Below are 19,847 nucleotides of genomic sequence, written 5' to 3' on the forward strand. Positions count from 1 at the left end.
TTCCCTGCTGGTAAAGGCTGACAAACTGAAAGAGACGGGTCCTTTTATAGAATATGGACCATATCTTGGCACTTTTTTTTCCATTTAAAGCCAATCTGCATGGACTCCGCATTAGGGTGCCCATTTTCTTCACAACAGTTGCTATCGCTGTTTCCCTGCCAGTAACGGCTGATTTTTAGTTGCAGAATGAAAGAGCAGAAGATCTTCACTCTGTCGTGATGTTGGCTCCCACAACCAACCAACATTTTTTCCCCAAGACAGGTTGAACCTCTCGCATCCAGAACTCGCTTAACCAGAAACACCCATCACACAGAATGATTTCAGTGAGCCAGATGGCCACTTTTCATGAGCAGGACCAAGTTTCCCACGGTCCTATAAAGCGTGTTTAGCCACAAGTCCTGGCTCTCAGTGCTCTGTGCTATTACTTAGCTCTAATTTACCGTTAAATATCTACTAAAGAGCCCAGTATGCAGTGAAAGTGTCGGTAACACTGCTAGACAATACTGACCTCCCATGGTCTGGAAACCTCTCTTGTCTGGAACCCATCTGGTTAAGTTCTCCCCAGGGGAATTCAGTCCCTTTTCCACACTAGTTACTACTGGTGCCCCATCCACTACCAGTTATTCTCTTTGCCACGTTAATTACCTGTAGCGAGGACCATTAGGATCCACTCCGAGAGGAGACAAGGAGCCATGGGGGGAACTGGAGAGAAGGCAGAGAACCGTCTTTCTTCAAGCGTCTCAGGGGCTTGAGGGAAAAAACATTCATTGCCGACACCAGCGTCTATTTTCACTTCCCAACTGATGTCACTTTTCACGCACTGAATATTGCTCAATGCCCCGACCAGAGTGGCCTTTTCTGTGGTTAAACTTTTGCTCCCTTTCGCCTTATCTACATCAGTAATTTGCTCTGACAACGGGGTGCAGCTGGTTGAACTGCAAGAGGGAACTGCTCAGAAGGGTTTCACGAACCCTGCTTCCTTCCTGCTTGACCACAGTTTCTGACAGAGCACTAAGCACGATATCCTCATTCACACTGGCAGCTAAACACAGTGCAGCATCGGCTCAGCGGCACCTGTTTCTCACCCCCAAACTGCGGTGACCTGTAATTTCTTGGTATTCCCCCTACCCCCTAAATTTCCCCTTTGCCACATTACACAGACAGAGCAAAACTAAACCAGCTTACATGGAGGGAGATCAAAAGGAGACACAGTGGAGGATCTACTGGGAGAAACATTGGCATTGCTTGGATAATTCATTGCTGGCTATTTCTTACTGGCTGGCTGATGTTGAAAAAAACACTTTCATCATCCAGATTTTTCGCCATCCAGATGGAACTATAGGGCCCACCTTAAAAAAAGAAAACAAAAGGAAGACTCATACTATGGCTGGACTACTGGGTTTTCTTGAAAAAAGTAGCCTTCTTTTTTTAAAAAAAAAAAAAAAAACCCTTTACCTGAGTCTACACTGCTGCTCCATTCTTTCGAAATTACATCAAAAGAACATGGCATTTTTTTCAACAGCGGTAAACTTCATTTTACGAAGAAGAATGCCTTTTTTCAATAGAGCTCGCACGCGATGGGAAACAGGACTAGCCTGTTAGCCGACGTTTCAGGACTGCTGCTTGCCCACTTTCTCTTTCAACAGGAAATGCAGGGCTCCCCGAAAACACTTTTTAACAGATTTACTTTTCTTACTCTCCTCAGGAAGGATGCTGCTTTCTTCTGAGCTCTCTCCTCGCAGGTGGAGTAAGTTGCATAGCAAGTTGCTCTTACCGAATGTTCAAGAGAAAAGCTTTGTTGTACGATCTTAATTACAAATACCTACATACAGCACCTATAACCACCCAGTCTTCTAGGGATTATCTGCTACATGACTGTGCAATAAATTCCTTGTAACTAAATTGAACTTCCTCCACGGTTCTAAATTAGCAAAAACGTATTTCTGAACCACGCACCTTAACAGTTCCTCCACTGAGATGCCAGAGCGCTGCAGAACTCTGCTTTTCACCGCTCACTGGAAACCATGCTGTACAGAGGAACTGTGAAACCCATCTGATACAGGCAGTGTGATAAATGAGCCAGTACGATTTGACATGCACCATACGGTTTTGCAGCTTAAATGTCAGAGATCAGGCTCTAGTCACTCCTATTAGCTGTGACCACAAACCTTTCCAGACCTCGGTACTGAGGGTTAACAACTCAATAATGGGCTTAACCTCAACCGTCATTTATACTCAAGCACAAGCTGATATAGTCCCCGGTTAAGTGACATTAATACTGTTTCCTACCAGAAACTGGCAACATGATAATTAAAAACTTTGTTTATTTTTAGGAACAGGCCACAGCATAAAGATACATACGGTCACTGAGCACAGTTGTAGTGGGGAGGTTTTTACTGGTGATAGGGTACTTTTGTGAGCCAAGTTTGTGATTCTGCTCCTGTTAAAGTCGGGGACAGATTTCTCATGGACTCCAATGGGAGGAGGATGGAGGTGAAAGACTTAATTCCACAGCAATCTGTCAACCCGAGAAGCTTTTTGCCTCCATTGGAATTCACTTTAATATTTTCAGTTACCAACGATGCATTGAAATGATCCAAGTCCTCCGTTAAGCTCACGATACAGTGACTGAATTTCTTTTTAAAATTTCACACATTGTTAGAGTCCCACAAGAATCAGCGATTGAATTTGAGACAGGTCTCAGTTTTAAAGTCCGACAAATCTTTTCATCTCTTGCAAATGTAAACAGGTTGATTTTGGAGCCTTCCAGCTTCTCTTCTGTGCCAGTTGACAGAGGATAAATTGTTCTGAGGTGGGTCTAAGTCTGGAGGGGAACAACTGATGCTCTAGTCTTCTCTGGTCTCCATTGGGAAATGGCTCTCAGGGCTTTGCATTGAAGAGGACATGAGGATACTACTCTGAAGTTACGCCCTGAAACATCTGAGAGAAAATTCATAGGGGGATGTCCCGGTGCACAGGCACAATCCAGTGGCTGAAAAAGAAATGGGAATCCTGGGGCATTCTGGGAATTAATTGTAAATAGAGTACGTGTGTTTTGCTCAACAGCCGTTACTGTACCAGGGCCTGATCCAAGTCCCATTTACCTTGACAGGAAATAGATCGGGCCCTTAGTCAGAAGAGCACGAAAATCTTTTTGCACAAGTGAATTTGTTTTTTTGTTGGCGTTGGGATTAATTAGTTATGGCTTTTATGATAAAAAGGCGCTGTGTAAGTACCAGGGTTTATTGCATTGTCCTGCTTTTCCTTACATGGCTGGATTCTGTAAAAACAAACCTAACGCAAAATCTTATAAATATTTCCGAAAGTTTGTTTTTTGTCTGTCCCGAAAGGTCTCCGAAACGATAAGAGCTAGAAACACCAAAATTTGCACAGATACTCCTGATTTCCTAACTTAAATAACTGGATTGGTTATATCTCGAAATTGGTTCCTCCAGAGCCCCAATTGGGCTACTAATTCAATTTTAATAGTGCCTGATCATAGGCATTTGCTGGACTCTTCTGTTAAGCATGTCACGTAAACTGCAACTACCAGATCCTTTCCCTATGATAACAGAACAAGTATTTTCAATAAAATAGGTTAACGTCATTTACATAATTCTTTCACCACACCTTTTGTAATCAAGAAATGAGTTCAACGTTTTGTAAGCACATCACTAGCTATGTTAATTTCTTAAAGTAATATATAAGAAAAAAGTATTTCCAATAAAATATGCTACGTACTTCATTCATCATACCTTTTACTGTATTTTCCCCTTGCCGACGCTACTTCTGCTAGTACAAAATAAACTTAAAACACAACAAAAGGTCTGGTAGCACTTTATAGACTAACAAAACGTACAGATGGTGTCATGAGCTTTAAGCAGGCTGCCCTCTGGAGGGCTGCGGGAAGCCCAGAGGCAGTATGGAGAGATTCGGTGCAGAGTGTTTTGGCTTCTAAAGGGACTCCCCATAGTCCCCTGTGGAGACACGTGAACATTGTCGCTTCCTCTTCTCAGCTGCTCAGTGGCCCGCGCTCGCATTCCCCCAAAGGAGGAACAACTTGCCGCTGGTGATAAATCTCTCCCTGTGCTCTGTGATCAGGGAGTGAATTGAGAGATGGGAAGGGTTCTGATAGGTGGGCAAGGCAGTAGTTGCCCCAGGACTAAGCAATTTAAAAAGCCCGGGGCTCCGACTCACCACTGCCATTACTCAGGCAACCATGGGCACTAAATCCCTGCTGGAGGGCGCTAAGGACTAGCAGGCTGAGGGAGGGGGGGTGCAGCACAGGCAGCACTGAGGGCTGCCCGCCCTCACCACACTCCTTCTTGCAGGAGACCCCTCCCCTTCCGATCCAAGGCCCCGCCCATTCTGGGGGCCCAGAGCCAAGCCCCTCCCACATTGCCCAGAGACTGGCAAAGTCTATTGCTACACAACGTGCGCATCCAATTTGAATTCTTTTTTGAAATAGGATATTTTGAAATTTGGCACGTCTACGCTGCTCCAAATTTCAAAATAAAGCGCTATTTCCAGACATTCCTTAACCCTTGTGGAACGAGGTTTACAGGGATGTGGAAATAGCATGTCTGCAATTTATGGCAATAATGGATGAGTTCCAAAGACGCGGAGTAGCTATTTCAGGGTATCTCTGGGTCTTCTGTAACAGCACTGCAGTGTAGATGTACCCTAAGAGAGAAGAGGCTGGGATACACGGGTGACATTTTAGCCTTGAACCCCCAGTAGCTTGCCCAGAGGTGATGCATGTAACTAGATGGCCGTCAGTCACAGAACACTAGAACCAGACGGGACCTCATGAAGTCATTGAGTCCAGTCCCCTGCGCTCACGGCAGTTCCATGCCTCATTTAGACCATCCCTGGCAGGGGTCTGTCCAACCTGCTCTTAAATATCTCCGGAGATGGAGATTCCACAACCTCCCCAGGCAATTTATTCCAGGGTTTACCCATCCTGATGGAAAGCTTTTCCTAATATGCATCCTGAACCTTCCTTGCTGCAATTTATGCCCCTTGCTTCTTGTCCTATCCTTAGAGGCCAAGGAGAATAATTTTTCTCCCTCTGCTTGTAACATCCTTTTAGGTACTTGAAAACCACTATCATAACCCCTCGCAGTCTTCTCTTTTCTAAGCTAAACAAACCCAATTCTTTCAGCCTTGCCTCCTAGCTCATGTTCTCTAGACCTTTCATCACTTTTGTTGCTCTTCTCTAGACCTTTTCCAGTTTCTCCACATCTTTCCTGAAATGTGGTGCCCAGAACTGGACACTACACTCCAACTGAGGCCTAATCAGCGCTGAGTAGAGCAGAAGAATGGCTTCTCGTGTCTTGCCATCACACTGAGCATCCCTCAACTTTGCTGCCGGATAAAACTAAGCACATGAACATACAACAATTCACCGTGCTCAGTGGAACAAACATTTCAGGAGCAGCATAGTAGGTGCAGTTTTCATCTTTAGTGGGTAATACAGTTTCTCAACCAGACAGGTGCTTGAGCCTCACACCCGCTCTCTGGACACTCTTCCGTCTGCCACTTTGGCCCCAGCCGTAGACCCTGCATGTGCCCATGCCCACAGAGTTGGAGCAGGGTCAAGGCACTGTCTCTGGGTTTGGCCTGGCAAGCACCCCCATCTTGGGATGTTAGATGCAGCTGTCATAGGCCTCATGACCTCTGCTGGAGCTCCCTAGTGTCCCTGGTAACTTGTGCACACCACCCTTGTGGTACTCCAATATACGGCTTAATCCTCCTGGGACCATGCGACAGTTACATCAAGAACATTGCAGAAGAGCCTGCTGTGACAATACAAGACAGGACATTCATTCACTGAATGAACACCTGAATGCAATGGCCCCGCTCCGCAGACAATCTCTTCCTTCTGTTGGAGTCTGAAGGCTGCCTGCTCAGGTGAAGTGGAGACTCCCTCGTCTCTCTTGCTCCTCGTGACAGATGGACCCCTCTATCCAGTCACACTGGGACTCACGGCCTGGTTAGTGTCTAGAAATAGGAAGTTCTGATTCCTCACATCCCAGGGCATGCTCAAGCTGAGAAGAATTGTAAGTGAGACAATAATTCTCTGCAGCCATCCGGATAACCAATCCTGTGTTATTTCTGCATAAAGCGAGGAAAACCACATCCGCCTTGACCACCACCTCACGCTATGCACACCACTGGCCAAACCGGCTCTCGGCTCAGGACACACTGTAGGAAGATTCACAAAACAGAGGTTATAATCTAGAAGGTCGTTTACACCCCTAAATGATACTCACAAAAGAAAATGAGGAGCAAAAACTGACAGACATTCCCAGAACAGTCACGTGCAGGATCTAATTCAGCCTGTTCTTATTTTCCTCTGCATTGACCCCAGCTTCAAATCCCGTCATGTTTTGTGCTGGAAAATGAGCTTAGGCCAAAGCAAGAGTAATAAACCCCAAGCATTAAATATCAGCATCTTGAGAGAAACCACTGGCTGGCTAGCGGTGTCAACCAGCTCACTAGGAAAACGGGAATCACCGCAGAACTTAGGAGCCAAGACTCTCAATTAACACTTGAGTATTTATAAGGAACTCTGAGCCCCAAAATCTGCTTCTTAATACAATGCAAGCCAACACAGTTATGCTGAGTTTGTGTTCCCTGCTTAACAATGAAAGCAATGAACATGCCTCGTTGAATGAAATAGCCTAGAACAAGACAAGAAAGCTTATCTGGCCAGGTATGAAAAAGCCACTCCCATTAAAAGAATGCACCTGTGGGAAACCAGCGTGTGCGTGGGACTCTCTTCAACAACTGCGCCTTATCAACATTATAGCAACATGGGACTCTTGTTACAGTGACAGAAGAGAAATTGAATAGCACTTACGTGGCCACGTTCTCCAGCTTTTGCGTCTTGCAGAAATAACCTTAGGATGGTGCAAAATAGAGGGAAAGGGGTTGTTAGACTAAAAGTTTTTAAAAATCTGCAGGACAGGAGAAGAATCAAGAGAGAGAAATTCACTGCGGGAGATTTAAACCCAGATCCTCACCACATAAGGGGACAAATTCACCCAAGAGTGATGTCCCCATACACCCTTACAGGGAACTTCCTAGGGAATACTTCACAGAGCTGCAGAAGGCAGCAGCAGCTCCCCGATGACTGGGAAGAGCCATGACAGCAGAGGCCAACAAGTAGGCAGCAAGGCCTGGGGAAGGGCCATTTCCAGGCAGCATAGGGAGGAGTTGACGAGTGTATCCCCCAATAAGCTGCTGTTGGTCCAGGTAAAGAACTAAGACTATTAACACCTGGGGCTGTCCCCTCTCTCTGTTCTACTTACATGTGAAGATACACAAGGCCAAAACGAGGAGGCCTAGCAAGGACAGAACGATGCTGTTTCGGTACATCCCTGGCCCCCTGGATTCACGCGCCACTGGCTGGACTGATGTAGACACATTCCACTGAAACATAAACAGGAGGAGTTAGTGGCACGTACATGATTCAAAGGCCATTTAAGCCTCTTGGGAAAGTGCAGGAGAAATGACAGTGAGGACTTAGGGTTACCATATTTGAACTTTCAAAAAACAGGACACTCCTGAGACAGAGTGCAACTGTATCAGTATCTAACAACTCATGTTGTATTCATGTGTTATATAATATATCATATCATATCATATCATATATAAAACACATGATTACAACGTGACCTAGAGGGGAACGTGCCCAACAGGAGACAATGCTCTATTTCCATTGAGCTGCCGTGTCCAGTTCCACAAGCCAGGAGTCAAAGCTAAATATTTATTTTCATGTTAGCCTTGAAATGTGAGATTTTTCCTGAGTAAGGGTGGGATGAGAAGTGTGGGACGGGTCCCTTAGATGTTATTGGAATTGGCTCGTCTTGATAATTAAACCATCAGGACTATTTCTCTGGCAGCAAAGAGACAGATTAAATATGTGGCTTGTGGTGTTCTAGCAGTGTTGGTCTGAGGATATTAGTGAGACAAGGTCGGTGAGGTAATATTGCTCATTGGGCTAACAGACAGGCCCTCAAGGAGAGGTGTTTTGAATAGCTCGAACACCTGTCTCTTTCCCCAATAGAAGTCGGTACAATACAAGTCTAAGTATGAACATTTCTCTGTGCCAATCAAAATAGAGCACTACAGATAGTGTCGTGTAGTGGAGATATAAGTACTAATTAATACTGATCTGTTAATTGACAGCACAGATACTTACAGCCTGAGGCGCTTCTGAACTGGAAATGGATAGCCATGTTAGTGTGACGGAAGAGGACGGAATGGTGGTCTTAGGAACAACTGCACAAACAGAAAATAAACATCACTTAATACAGACGGCAGTCCTTCCCTTGTTCACAACTAGTATACCCCTCTATTTCCCTTCACATCTACAGCAAATGAACGTCTTCAGATGATAAACACGGATGGTACAATTTAGATGATTTGAGCCTTATCAAACACCCATCTAAGTCCCGGGAAATCTGCCTAATGCTTTCAAAATGTTTCAGACCAGCTCCTTAGTAGTGCATTATTGTCCAGGGCAAGTGAGGGTGCATAATTTATGCAAGGAGGACTTCACACAGACCAGAGCATATCAATGTTACATTTAGGCAGGACTCGGTGCGCAAACACTTGCAGATGTCAGAGCTATCGCATCTTGCTCCCTGGCTAAAGGCATCTCACAACATTTAAATATAAGGGGCTACAAACTTAGCTGATGTTTAGTGAAATAAATTGTGTATTCTGAAGAGAGGTCCCAGCTAAAAGGGAGGCCTTGAAAGGAAGGAGTGTGAAGGCCAGAAAAAGGAAGGAAAAAGGAAGTTCTGGAGAACGTTGGGATGTCTTGTGGTACCAGGCAGTATCCTTTACATTTTCATGAATTAGGATCTGATCCAGAACCCAATTGCTTTAATGGCAACTGGATCAGCCTTAGTGGTGTGACCTGGGGTTCTGTAACCCCAAAGTTCTTACATTCTGTGAGGCGGTATCAGGAAATAAACCAATGGGGGGAGGCAGTATCTCCATCTGCTATATGAAACAAGTGAAAATCAAGTGCTTTTACTTAAAGCCTCCACTTGATTAGTCTCAGCTCTCTCACCAGAATGCCCTTGCTCAGACTCCACGCTTTGTTTTGTCTCAAGCACATAGAAATACAAATGGTTATAGCGCCTCCCCCAAACAATAGTTAATAGGTGATCTGGAGGGGTCTCAAGTGGTAAATTACAAGGTTTAAGGGACCAGCTCTCTGCCTTCCCTGCGGATTCCAAGAGCTGTCCAGATGGTCCAATCTCCACCCCTCAGACCTGGCTACCCCTTTTATATTAGTGTAGTGAGGCTGCGTGGCTGCCAACAGACCCAGGAGGCAGGGGGAAGGGGCATGTCTCTACACCGTGGTGGGCAGAGCTACACCGCTCTCACCCCACCTCCCGGAAACCAAGAGGCAGGACTGGAAGTGCAGAGGGCAGAGCAGAAGGCTCAGTTCAGGCCCAGCTGTTAAATGGTCCAGACGTCTCCTCTGAGCTGCCATCCTGGGAGGTTGCAGTAGGGTGGAAGAGAGCAGAGGACTGGCCCAGACCTGCAACAGACCCAACCCTGGAAGAGCTGGGAACAGTGACAGAGACCCTCAACAACCTGGAGGCCCCTATGGACCAACAGGCAACCCCAGAAAGGGAGTCTGGATCCAGGGTTAGCGAGTAGCTGTGTGGTGGTAGCCCTGACGGGGACCGAGTCAGTGCGTTGCAGCTAGGATCCCCACCAACAGACCACTCTGCCCCCAGTCCGTGGGTGGCCATCTCCCCTTCTCTTAGGCCAGAAGACTGCACTTGTCAGCCCCCTCCACTGGCACTAGGAGGTCTGACTGAGCTCAGCCCGAGCCTGTAGGCCCTTTTACTGCCCTGCTCCGACTAGGGGCTCGGTTGCCATGACACTGCTCGCTGTGTAGCCCTGACCAGAGACCCATGCTCATGACGCCGGTCGCCCTGGTGATACCCCATGTCTGGTGACCGGTGAAGGCATCATGAGGCGGATTGGCTGCCCATAGACCCAGAAGGGGAGAGGCTACCGCTCCAACAGCTAGTAGCTGCTACAATTACCTCAGCAACGTGCCAGTCATGGGAAACCCATTCAACGAGCCCTTTTTAATCTGCGAGGCCCACTGATATATTCCTGCAGAGCCTGCCATCTTATGGGCCCCAGTGCACAACGTTAAAGATAGTCAGACTTCCTGTGTTTCCACAGACGCTTACCCCAGCAGAGCAGAGGGTCCCGGTCTCCGTTTACGCCAGGTGATGGCTGCATACCCCCTCCCGGCCTGCCTTAGTTACGCTAAGTTTCTGCAACGGGCTACAACATAGCCACTCTCGGCAATAAGCAAAATAATGGCGGAGACCTGGGAAGCCAGCGGGTTGCTAACAACGGCCCTGAGCAGTGGGTACAATGCTGTTCATGAGCTGCGAAAGAAACATGCTCCATTGCCCACCCCTTTGGGTCTGCAGGCGGAACTGCTGAGAATGCTCTTGGGTAAGACTGTGAGTTTGTCCCAGATTCCCTGACCTGCCGGGACCTCCAGGCCATCTGCAGGGACTGGGCCATCACCCCCACACCCGAACAGAAGCAGCTTGGGTGTGGGAAGGGGTGAGTGCTCTGGGCAGAGCTTTCCTCAGGTGGTTCCCCAGGGTAGCGCCATCCCCCTCCGTCGACTCCTAGCACCGCAGCTGCAGCTCCCATTGGCTGTGGCTCCTGGCTAATGGGAGCTGCAGAGCCAGCACTCGGGGGAGGAGGCGCACAGAGCTGCCTCACTCAGATCCACCTCAGAGCTGAGGCACAGGGACGTTGCTGCTTCCAGGGATGTGCAGAGCCAATTCAAGAGCCTGATCACATGACCAAGCCCCCCAGGATTCTCCCCACTGCTTCTGCAGCATCCGTTGGGTGACCTTCCCCACCCCAAGATTTACTTGGTGGATAGGACATGTCATGGTTATGACTTTTTGTATACTGCTCGTGACCTGTCCATGACTTTTACTAGAAACACCAGTGACTAAAACCTGGCCTTACTCATGAGCCATGTGCCCTGGCTCAAAGGGCCAAAATCACCATTCCCGTGCCTGGCTCTGCGCGGGTTACACGGATGGCAGAGGCTGCTTCCTTTGGGCAGTGGGGAGGGTAGAGCTTCAAACCCATCAGGGCTGGCATTGCGGGGCGTGATGAAATTGTTTGTCACAAGCTCAGTAGGCGGTGGGCTGGCAGGAGTTTTACCCTCCGAAGACGCAAAGAGAGACAGACTCTGCTCACCTCTCTCAATCACAACTTCCAGGTGGCTCTTCTCATCATTGAACCAACCGGGGATCTCCACACGGCAGCAATACAGCCCTTCGTCTGCTTCCGCCGCATTCACTATGGTCAGGGACACGTCCCCCCGCGTGAGGTCCTCCTCTAACTGGTAGCGACTGGATTGACGCTCTGTTACCTTCCATCCATCTGTCCAGAGGATGGGCTGAACACACCCACGAGAAGGGCAGCTGCCCCGGCCCCAGCACATGCTTGTGATGTCACTTTCACGATCAACTCGGTATCGGCAGGGCAACGTGATGTTCTGACCCACCAGTCCTCTCACCAGGGAGCCCGATGCCATGAGACCTGCAGACAAAGGCACAACAGGAATGGAAACGGGGAAAGGACACAAGGCACAGGCTGATGGGACTTGCCTGGCATCTCAGTCACCGCCCGCACCATGCCTGTAAGCTGGCCTCCTGTCTCTGATGCCAATGGGTCCATTGATAGGTATGTCCCTTCTACCCCCACTAGGCAAGGATAACAGTAGGACATACAGTGCAGCTATGGTGCTTTTGCCCATGATGTGGTTCGCTCCAAGCACAAGAAACACTTCTGTGCTTAGCGGCTACCCAGCTTCTACGTCCTGATCCTAGGGGACTGGACCAGACGGCCTCTTGAGGTCCCTTCCAGTTCAATGATTCTATGTAGACAAGGGTAATCCAGTCGATATACAGGTACTTAAGACCTTCAGAAAGCCTCTGACAAAGGTCTCTCACCAAAGGCTCTTAAGTAAAGTAGGCAGTCATGGGGCAAGGGGCAGGCTCTCTTATGGATCAGCAATTAGTTAAAAAGAGAAAAGAAACAAAGACTAGGAAAAAGTGGTCAACTTTTAGAATGGAAAGAGGCCCACAGGGATTTGTACTGAGACCAGGGCTGTTCAGAATACTCATAAGTGATCTGGAAAAGGGGGGTAAAACAGTAAAATTGTGAGATTTGCAGAAGATAGAAAATTGCTCAAGATACTTCAGTTCAAAGCAGACTGCAAAGAGCTACAAAGGGCTCTCACAGAACTAAGTTACTGGGCAGCAAATTGGCCAATAAAATTTAATGCTAATAAATACAAAGTAATGCACACGGAAAACAGAATACCAACAACACATGGAAAATACTGGGATCTAAATTAGCTGTTACCATTCAAGAAAGAGATTTTGGCGTTGTTGTGGACAGTTCTCTGAAAACATCCGCTTAATAGGCAGCAACAATCAAAAAGACAATATAAGGTACCATTAGAAAAGGAAAAGATAAGAAGACCGAAAATATATTATAAATCCATGCTACTTCCACACCTTGAACGCTGCATACAGTTTTGGTCGCATCATCTCCGAAAGGTACATTAGCATTGGAAAAGATACAAAGAAGGACAGTAAATTGATTAAGGAGACGACCAACTTCCATACAAAGAGACTAAAAAGATTGGGACTATCTTGGAAAAAAGAGGACTAAGAAGGGATATGAGAGATCTGTGCAACAGGAATGGTGTGCAGAAAGTGCACAAGGAAGTGTTGTTTATTCCTTCACATAATACAAGAACAAGGGTCATCAAGAAATAAATAGGCAGCAAGTTTAAAAAGAAGTACTTCACAATCAAACAGTGGAACTCATTGTTGTGTAGGGATGTTGTGTAGGCCACAACTATAACTGGGCTCACAAAGAATGAGATACATTGTTCATGGAGATTAGATCCATCAATGGCTGCTAGCCAAGATAGTCATGGTGCACACCCATGGTCTTGGAGTCCCTAGCCCCTGTCAGAGGCCGGAAATGGGCATGAGGGATGGAATATTTGATCATTACCTGTTCAGTTCATTCCTTCTGGAGTAGCTAGAGTCGGCCACTTCTGGAAGACAAGATACTGAGCTAGATGGATCATTGGTTTGACTGAGTGTGTCTGTTCTTATGCGCCACCTACAGGGACCATCTTCACCCATCCAGTTCCATCTTCCTTGAAAAACGCTGGGCAGATTACCTTGCATGTAGTCCTGACATAGTGTTTGCAAGTGGCCAGTTAACTTGCATAAACCTTTTGAAAATGTAGCAGGCCTTTCCGTGAGCTAGCTGTCTCTTGTTTTCTTGACTGAGAATGTGTGTATCCACCATGAGACAACAGAACAATGGATACAATACAGAGCTCACTTTAAGTGTGCCATGGAAATCCCCCATGCTCCTTATAACCCCGTCTTCCTCTTTCAATACCTGGCATCAGGCTGCATTTCCTTTTAGAATTACCATGACTAGAACATGCTCCCCTTCCAGAGTATACAACTTCCCCATTCACATAATCAGGGATTTCAAAACATTTTCAAATAATTTTCTACCCTACATCTTTACTACTATATTTAATTCACATATTCTGTGTATGAGAAGATGTGTCTAGTTCCCTAATTCAGTAGCACCAATCCCTTTGGTTTCCCTTTAAATCTAATATACTCATAGATACAACCAGCACACAACAGCTGAAGAAAATAGCAGTATTTGTGTGACAGCTGGACAGTTTCTCTCTGTACCCATTCCAGGATATTGTATATTTACTCCACCTCCGATGCATTGAATCTTGTGTGTTCAGAGTGTTTAGCCAAGTCATGCCTGGTGAGGTGATCCAGTTGCCAATCAAAGCCAGGCCTTAATTGGACACACAAAAGGGGAGCTCCGAATCCTCATCCTAACCCCTCACATTTCAAAGGAAGTTTCCCATCAAAGGAAATAATGGGCCATCACTAGCTTTAATTCCTCACTCAGCTAACTACTAATGCTAGAAGTGGAATGTTCTGAAGCGGGTCTTAATACTTTCATGCAATTTTTCCAAACAGGTCCCATACAAATTAGATTTGCATGAGAAAGGCGATCAATACTAAGCAGGGGGTAGTGAAGCTAATCCTGACCTTCCTGCAGTGATCACACAGTCTAACACCTTTAACCTTGATTTTAAAGGGCAAGATTGAGGTGTTAGGTAAAGAACCTCTTTTCCAAAAAAAGACCTTTTCAGTAATAAATCTATTTCCCACGACAACCTTGCCATAGTAACCTATGAAAAACCCAGCTCTGACAACACACAGTCGCAGTACTTAAACATTTTTGAATCCCATGTCTTATTTAGCAAAAAGAAATGTTTTGAAACAAAATCTCAATTTTCTACATATGAACCATATCTCCCTCTCTGGAGATATTTAAGAACAGGTTAGATAGACATCTGTCAGGGATGGTGTAGACGGAGCTTGGTCCTGCCTTGAGGGCGGGGGGCTGGACTCGATGACCTCTTGAGGTCCCTTCCAGTCCTATGATTCTATATCCTGCCGTTTTTTGTATTGCAGATCTCCTGCACTGAGGACATTACGTGTGGTCCATTGTCTTCACAATGGATGTCATCACTCTTTCCCTATCAGAAGAGGCTGAGGTAATGTCTTTTATTGGGCCAAATTCTGTGGTTGAGAAACACACACATCTACACTAGGAAGTTATTTCGAAATAACACCCCTTATTTTAAAATAATAAGCAAAGCATCCATAGTACCAAGCCCGTTCTTTCGAAATAATGGGCTGGTTATTTCGAAATCTGTACTCCTGCTTTCCTCAGAGAATAATGATCATTTCAAAAAAGTTATTTTGGAGTAACAGGAGTGTGGACATTCCGGTGTCGCTGTTTTGAAATAAATACTCCTCAGAATAATTCGAAGTAATTACTCCCCAGTGCTTCCTGGGGCTCTAAGTTGAAACAAGTGCCGTTATTGTGGACGTGCTGCCTTGGACGAATGTCAACGGTCCCCCACAGTGGGGACATGTTATTTTGATTTTGTTATTTTGGGAGTTATTTTGAATTTAGTTATTTCAAAATAATTTCCTAGTGTAGACATGCCCTCAGTGGCAAAACTGCATCGCTACAACTGTCTCTAAGTTCACTAGTATAGACTGAGCCGAAAAACATTTTTGTCCACTCACGACAGGGGTGTTAACAGGTTACTTATGCTAAACTGTTAGTATCTTCCCCAGACCCAAGAAAGAGTTCGGTGTAGCTCAAAAGCTTGTCTCTGACCAAGAGAAGCTAGTCTAATTAAGGTATTAGCTCACCCACCTTGTCTCCCTAATATTCTGGGACTGACACATCTACAGCAACATCTCTGTAAGACTCATTGTTCATTGCGTAAAACTGCAGAACATGACAAACGCAGCAAACAGTCATTATTTTGGCTCCCTGCCTTAACATTTCTAACATGCTCACTGTGCATTTTTAAAAAGCACTCAAACATTAAATTATTTCCAATGGGAATAATCCACAAGTCAAACAAGACATTGATGAAACCTTTCCAAAAGTGAAATTAGGACTTTAAGTCCATGTCTAAATGGCCTGGTTATACAGATCTCAGAACTCAGCCTATACGGTATGTAAAGAAAAATGTTCAGGCCAGCTGCACTTTGTCAAGAGGACTTTCAAACCCAGCAGCTCATGGTTCACATTTGGGTGATTATTTTTACAAGCCTAATGCCCAGACATTGTTTGTTTTATTTAAAAAAAAAAAAAAAAAAAAAAAAAGCTAGAGGAGCACCACAGAAGGCTATTGAGCAGCTCAAGGCATGTTATTTACATGGCAGAAATTGCAGAGTCAGCAGCAAACTACAACACATAAGCAACCTTAACTGGGACACATCAAGTTCATTCCGTATTCAGTTCTCTATAGGAAAACTCAGTATCTATATTAGTCACTAGTTACCTATCAAAGCCCCATCCCCTACCAGTTACTCTCAGTCATCTTAGTTACCTGTAAATAGGACGGTTAGGATCGACTTCAGGATGATGCAAGGCGGCATGGTGGTAACTGAGGAGAAGACAGAGAATGATCTTCCTCAAACTTTTCAAGGGTTTGGGGAAAAAAAAGTTCATTTTTGACAAACGTCTGATTTTTCACTTCCCTAATGTCACAAATGACAGTTACGGTAACCATTCTGAATATTGCTCATAGCCCTCATCAGGGAGGGCATTTCCTGTGGTAAGTGCTTGGCTCCTTTCTCCTTGTCCACATGAGCAATGGCTGCAGCTGAAATGGGTTGGCTACAGGAGCACACTGTTCAGAAGCATTTCAGAAGCCCTAGTTTTTCCCTCCGTGACCTCAGGAGATTGTAAGCCAGGTCTCAAAGCATCAGGGGACAATTCAATCACCCAAGAGTTACTCAAGCCTATACATACCTTGATGGGAAACTTCCAACTTTGCATCTGTAACTGCAGAAAGCAAATGCAGCTTCCCTTAAGACTGGTCAAGTACATTATGCATTAACAGGTGTGTTGTGAGCAAGACACGAGAAGTCATTCTTCCACTCTACTCTGCGCTGGTTAGGCCTCATTTGGAGTACTGTGCCCAGTTCCGGGCACTGCATTTCAAGAAAGATGTGGAGAAATTGGAGAGGGTCCAGAGAAGAGCAACAAGAATGATTAAAGGTCTAGAGGACCTTTGAAGGAACGCTGAAAGAATTGGGTTTGCTTAGTTTAGAAAAGAGAAGATTGAGGGTGTCATAAGGAAGAGGGAGAAAACTTGTTCATCTTGGCCTTTAAGGATAGAACAAGAAGCAATGGGCTTAAACTGCAGCAAGGGAGGTTTAGGTTGGACATTAGGAAAAAGTTCCTAACTGTCAGGATGGTCAAACACTGGAATAAATTGCTTAGGGAGGTTGTGGAATCTCCATCTCTGGAGACATTTAAGAGTAGGTTAGATAAATGTCTATCAGGGATGGTCTAGACAGTACTGGGTCCTGCCATGAGGGCAGGGGACTGGACTCAACATCTCGAGGTCCCTTCCAGTCCTAGTAGTCTATACCATGATTATTGCGATGCCACATTTGTTATCAAACTAGTATTTACGGGGTTACCTTACACTCTGGCCCAGCACTACTCTCAATGGAGAGTCTGATACTGGAGGACCCACAAACATACAACAGCGATTGAAATGGTCCCAATAAGCCTGTCACATATTTCCATGTCAGGCAGGTCTATTGAGGTGTGTGTTTCTCCCCCAATCTCATCAGGGAGAAGGTGAGAGCAGACACACACCAAAAGCCATGGTGCTTTTGCCCAAGATGTGGTTCTGTCCAAGCACAGAAAATGCTCATATATGCGGCTATTACAGCCTTGCCTCCTGACCCTAGCCAGGCCAATGAAGGGAGGAAGAATAGATCCTCGATTTGCCCAGCTCACGTCTGGGTCAGACGTTCTCAAATTGCGGTCTGTGGATGAGTTCCATTCAAGTAGTCTTCTAAGGTTCCAACTAACAAATCGGAAGATGTTCTGTCTGAAAATGAAGTGGCTCCTTGACCAAAAAAAACAAACCACAAAAAACCTGACGAAGCACATCTCATTGCTCTTAAGCAACAGTTCAAAGACTTCTTTCCGGAAGCTGAATCAAACAACAGGATACATAATCCTTTTGGAATTGAAGTCAGTGAGTGTCCCTCCAATTTGTCCAATAAGGTAAAGAGTGCTTGCTCGAGCTTTCTTGTGACAAAACATTAGTCAGAATTTGTTTAAAAACCAATTCCCGAATTGAGTTTTGGATTCAAACAACTGGAGTACTGACAAAAGAGTGTGATGCCATTTGCTACTATGTACCTGTGTTAGATGGTCAGCCAGTGGAACTCCTTGCCAGAGGGTGTTGTGAAGACCAAGACTTTAACAGGGCTCAGTAAAAAACTAGATGAATTCATGAAGGATGGGTCTATCACTGAGTATTAGCCAGGGTGGGCAGAAATGGTGTCCCTAGGCAGCACCCCAGATGTCCCCGATTCAGCCACTGCTGAAACTGACCAGCGGCTGACTGTGTGACCAACCCGGAAACCCCCCAGCTGCTCTACCCCAAGCGTCCTAATTCAGCCGCTGCTGAAACTGACCAGCGCTGACTCCAGGAAGCCCGGGGCAGAGAAGCTCTTCCTCGGGCTTCTTGGAGTCAGCCGCTGATCAGTATCAGCAGTGTCTGACTTGGGGACACCTGGGGAAGAGCAGCTGAGGGGCTTCCCTGTTGGTCCCACAGCGCTGAGGTGCGGCGCTACTGGACCAACCCAGAAGCACCCCAGCTGCTCTGCCCCAGGCGTCCCCAATCAGCCGCTGCTGACACTGACCAGCAGCTGACTCCAGGAATCAGGGACACCTGGGGCAGAGCCGGACTATCGGAAGGGGGGGCTATGAGGGGTCTGGGGTGGCACCCTTCCACCCTAGACCCCTCATAGCCTCCCCTTCCGATAGTCCGGCATATCTGATAATCCGGCACCCCCTGGGTCCCAAAGGTGCCGGATTATTGGAAGTTTACTGTATTAACACTCAAGCAACAGGTAAGGTGGCTGGTCTGCGGAACCACACACAACCAACAACCATAGTTAGTCCACCTTCCCTTTCAACAGAGCACAGGAGTGCAGTTCTTCCTGAAGGCATTTTTAAATGTTTGACCCCACGACTTCTCTAGGGGTGGTGGTGGTTTTTTGTTTTTTTTGTTAAATCAAGAATGGGCAAGGGGCAGGACTTAATGCAAATGGTCCCATAAATCTATTGACCCTATTGATACAGTTTGATGAGCATATGAAGATCTGAAAGTGTATTATGTGATCCTAGGAGTGTTATATTTTCAGAATATAGGGCTCCAGCAGAAAAACTGGCAATATTTCCCACTACCACTTTAGAAGGCACATCAGTAAAAAGGTTACATTGCAGAGCATAAGCTGAAAGCCATTTTGACCTCAGATAGCAGTAGTTTTCAGTTATAGCTCATTGTTTCATTTTGTACAGCCAGATATGGATACAGGTCATATTTTGATAGATTTTTTTCAACAGGACTTAAACATTCATCCTGCTTAGGAGGTGCTTTTGAAATTACTACTAGCTGTCGGCCTCAATCTTTCTACACTCGAATAAAACTTCATAAAGCTAGGCCAAGGTTTCCGTTTTTCATTCTTCTGGTGGAATCTTGAGGTGGAGACGCTGCTGCCATCTAATCTTGCCTCAAAAGGTCAGCAGTGGCCATATAAAAATGTTACCAGATAAGCTTTAATTGTATGATATTAAAAATTACAATATATCTCCTTTCATCCCAAAAATCCTTCAGTAATCAGTTACATGACTCTAAGTGCCACAGATTTCTTAAAATTTAATTAAACTTTGATCTTGGTTTTAAATTAACAAAACATATTTCTGAACCACCCACCTTAATATTTCCTTAGGTAAGGAGTCAGGTTGAACCTCTCTACTCCAGAACTCTCTTGTCCAGCAACATCCATTGTCCAGAATGATTTTAGTTAGCCAGATGTCCACTTTTTATGGGCCACATTTCCTGCGGTCCCACAAAGTTTTACAGCCACCAGTCCTAGCTCTCAGTGTTCTATGCTCTTATTTAGCTCTAATTTACCCCTAAATGTCCTCTAACAGCCCAGTAAGCAGTGGAAGTGTTGATAATGCTGTTAGACAATATTGACCTCCCATGGTCCAGAAAATTCTCTTGTTCGGAACCAGTCAGATCCCAAGGGTGCTAGACTACAGAGGTTCAACCTATAGCACTAAAT

The 19,847-nt window shown here is 45.8% G+C and overlaps 2 protein-coding genes across 2 annotated transcripts in view; both read right to left on the reverse strand.

Moving 5' to 3' along the window:
• The window catches only part of LOC102459053 (uncharacterized), a 53,461-nt gene extending 49,750 nt beyond the window's left edge, over positions 1-3,711 (reverse strand). The window contains exons 1-3 of the mRNA XM_075900733.1: positions 1,957-3,711; positions 1,186-1,349; positions 646-747 (exon numbers count right to left, since the gene is read on the reverse strand). Coding sequence (XP_075756848.1) covers positions 646-747; positions 1,186-1,258 — 175 coding nt within the window. The 5' untranslated portion in view covers positions 1,259-1,349; positions 1,957-3,711. The remainder of the gene's footprint in view (positions 1-645; positions 748-1,185; positions 1,350-1,956) is intronic.
• Positions 3,712-3,821: 110 nt separating this feature from the next.
• On the reverse strand, positions 3,822-18,246 carry LOC102453055 (hepatitis A virus cellular receptor 1 homolog). The gene is made up of 6 exons (XM_025179059.2): positions 16,073-18,246; positions 11,281-11,625; positions 8,210-8,289; positions 7,317-7,437; positions 6,866-6,905; positions 3,822-6,207 (listed from the first exon to the last, which is right to left on the reverse strand). Exons 1-6 carry the CDS (start codon positions 16,119-16,121, stop codon positions 6,198-6,200), a joined length of 645 nt encoding a protein of 214 aa, XP_025034844.2. The 5' UTR covers positions 16,122-18,246; the 3' UTR covers positions 3,822-6,197.
• Between the last annotated feature and the right edge of the window lie 1,601 nt (positions 18,247-19,847).

Source organism: Pelodiscus sinensis, chromosome 17 (genome assembly GCF_049634645.1).
Source record: "Pelodiscus sinensis isolate JC-2024 chromosome 17, ASM4963464v1, whole genome shotgun sequence".
NCBI classification, from domain to species: domain Eukaryota; kingdom Metazoa; phylum Chordata; order Testudines; family Trionychidae; genus Pelodiscus; species Pelodiscus sinensis.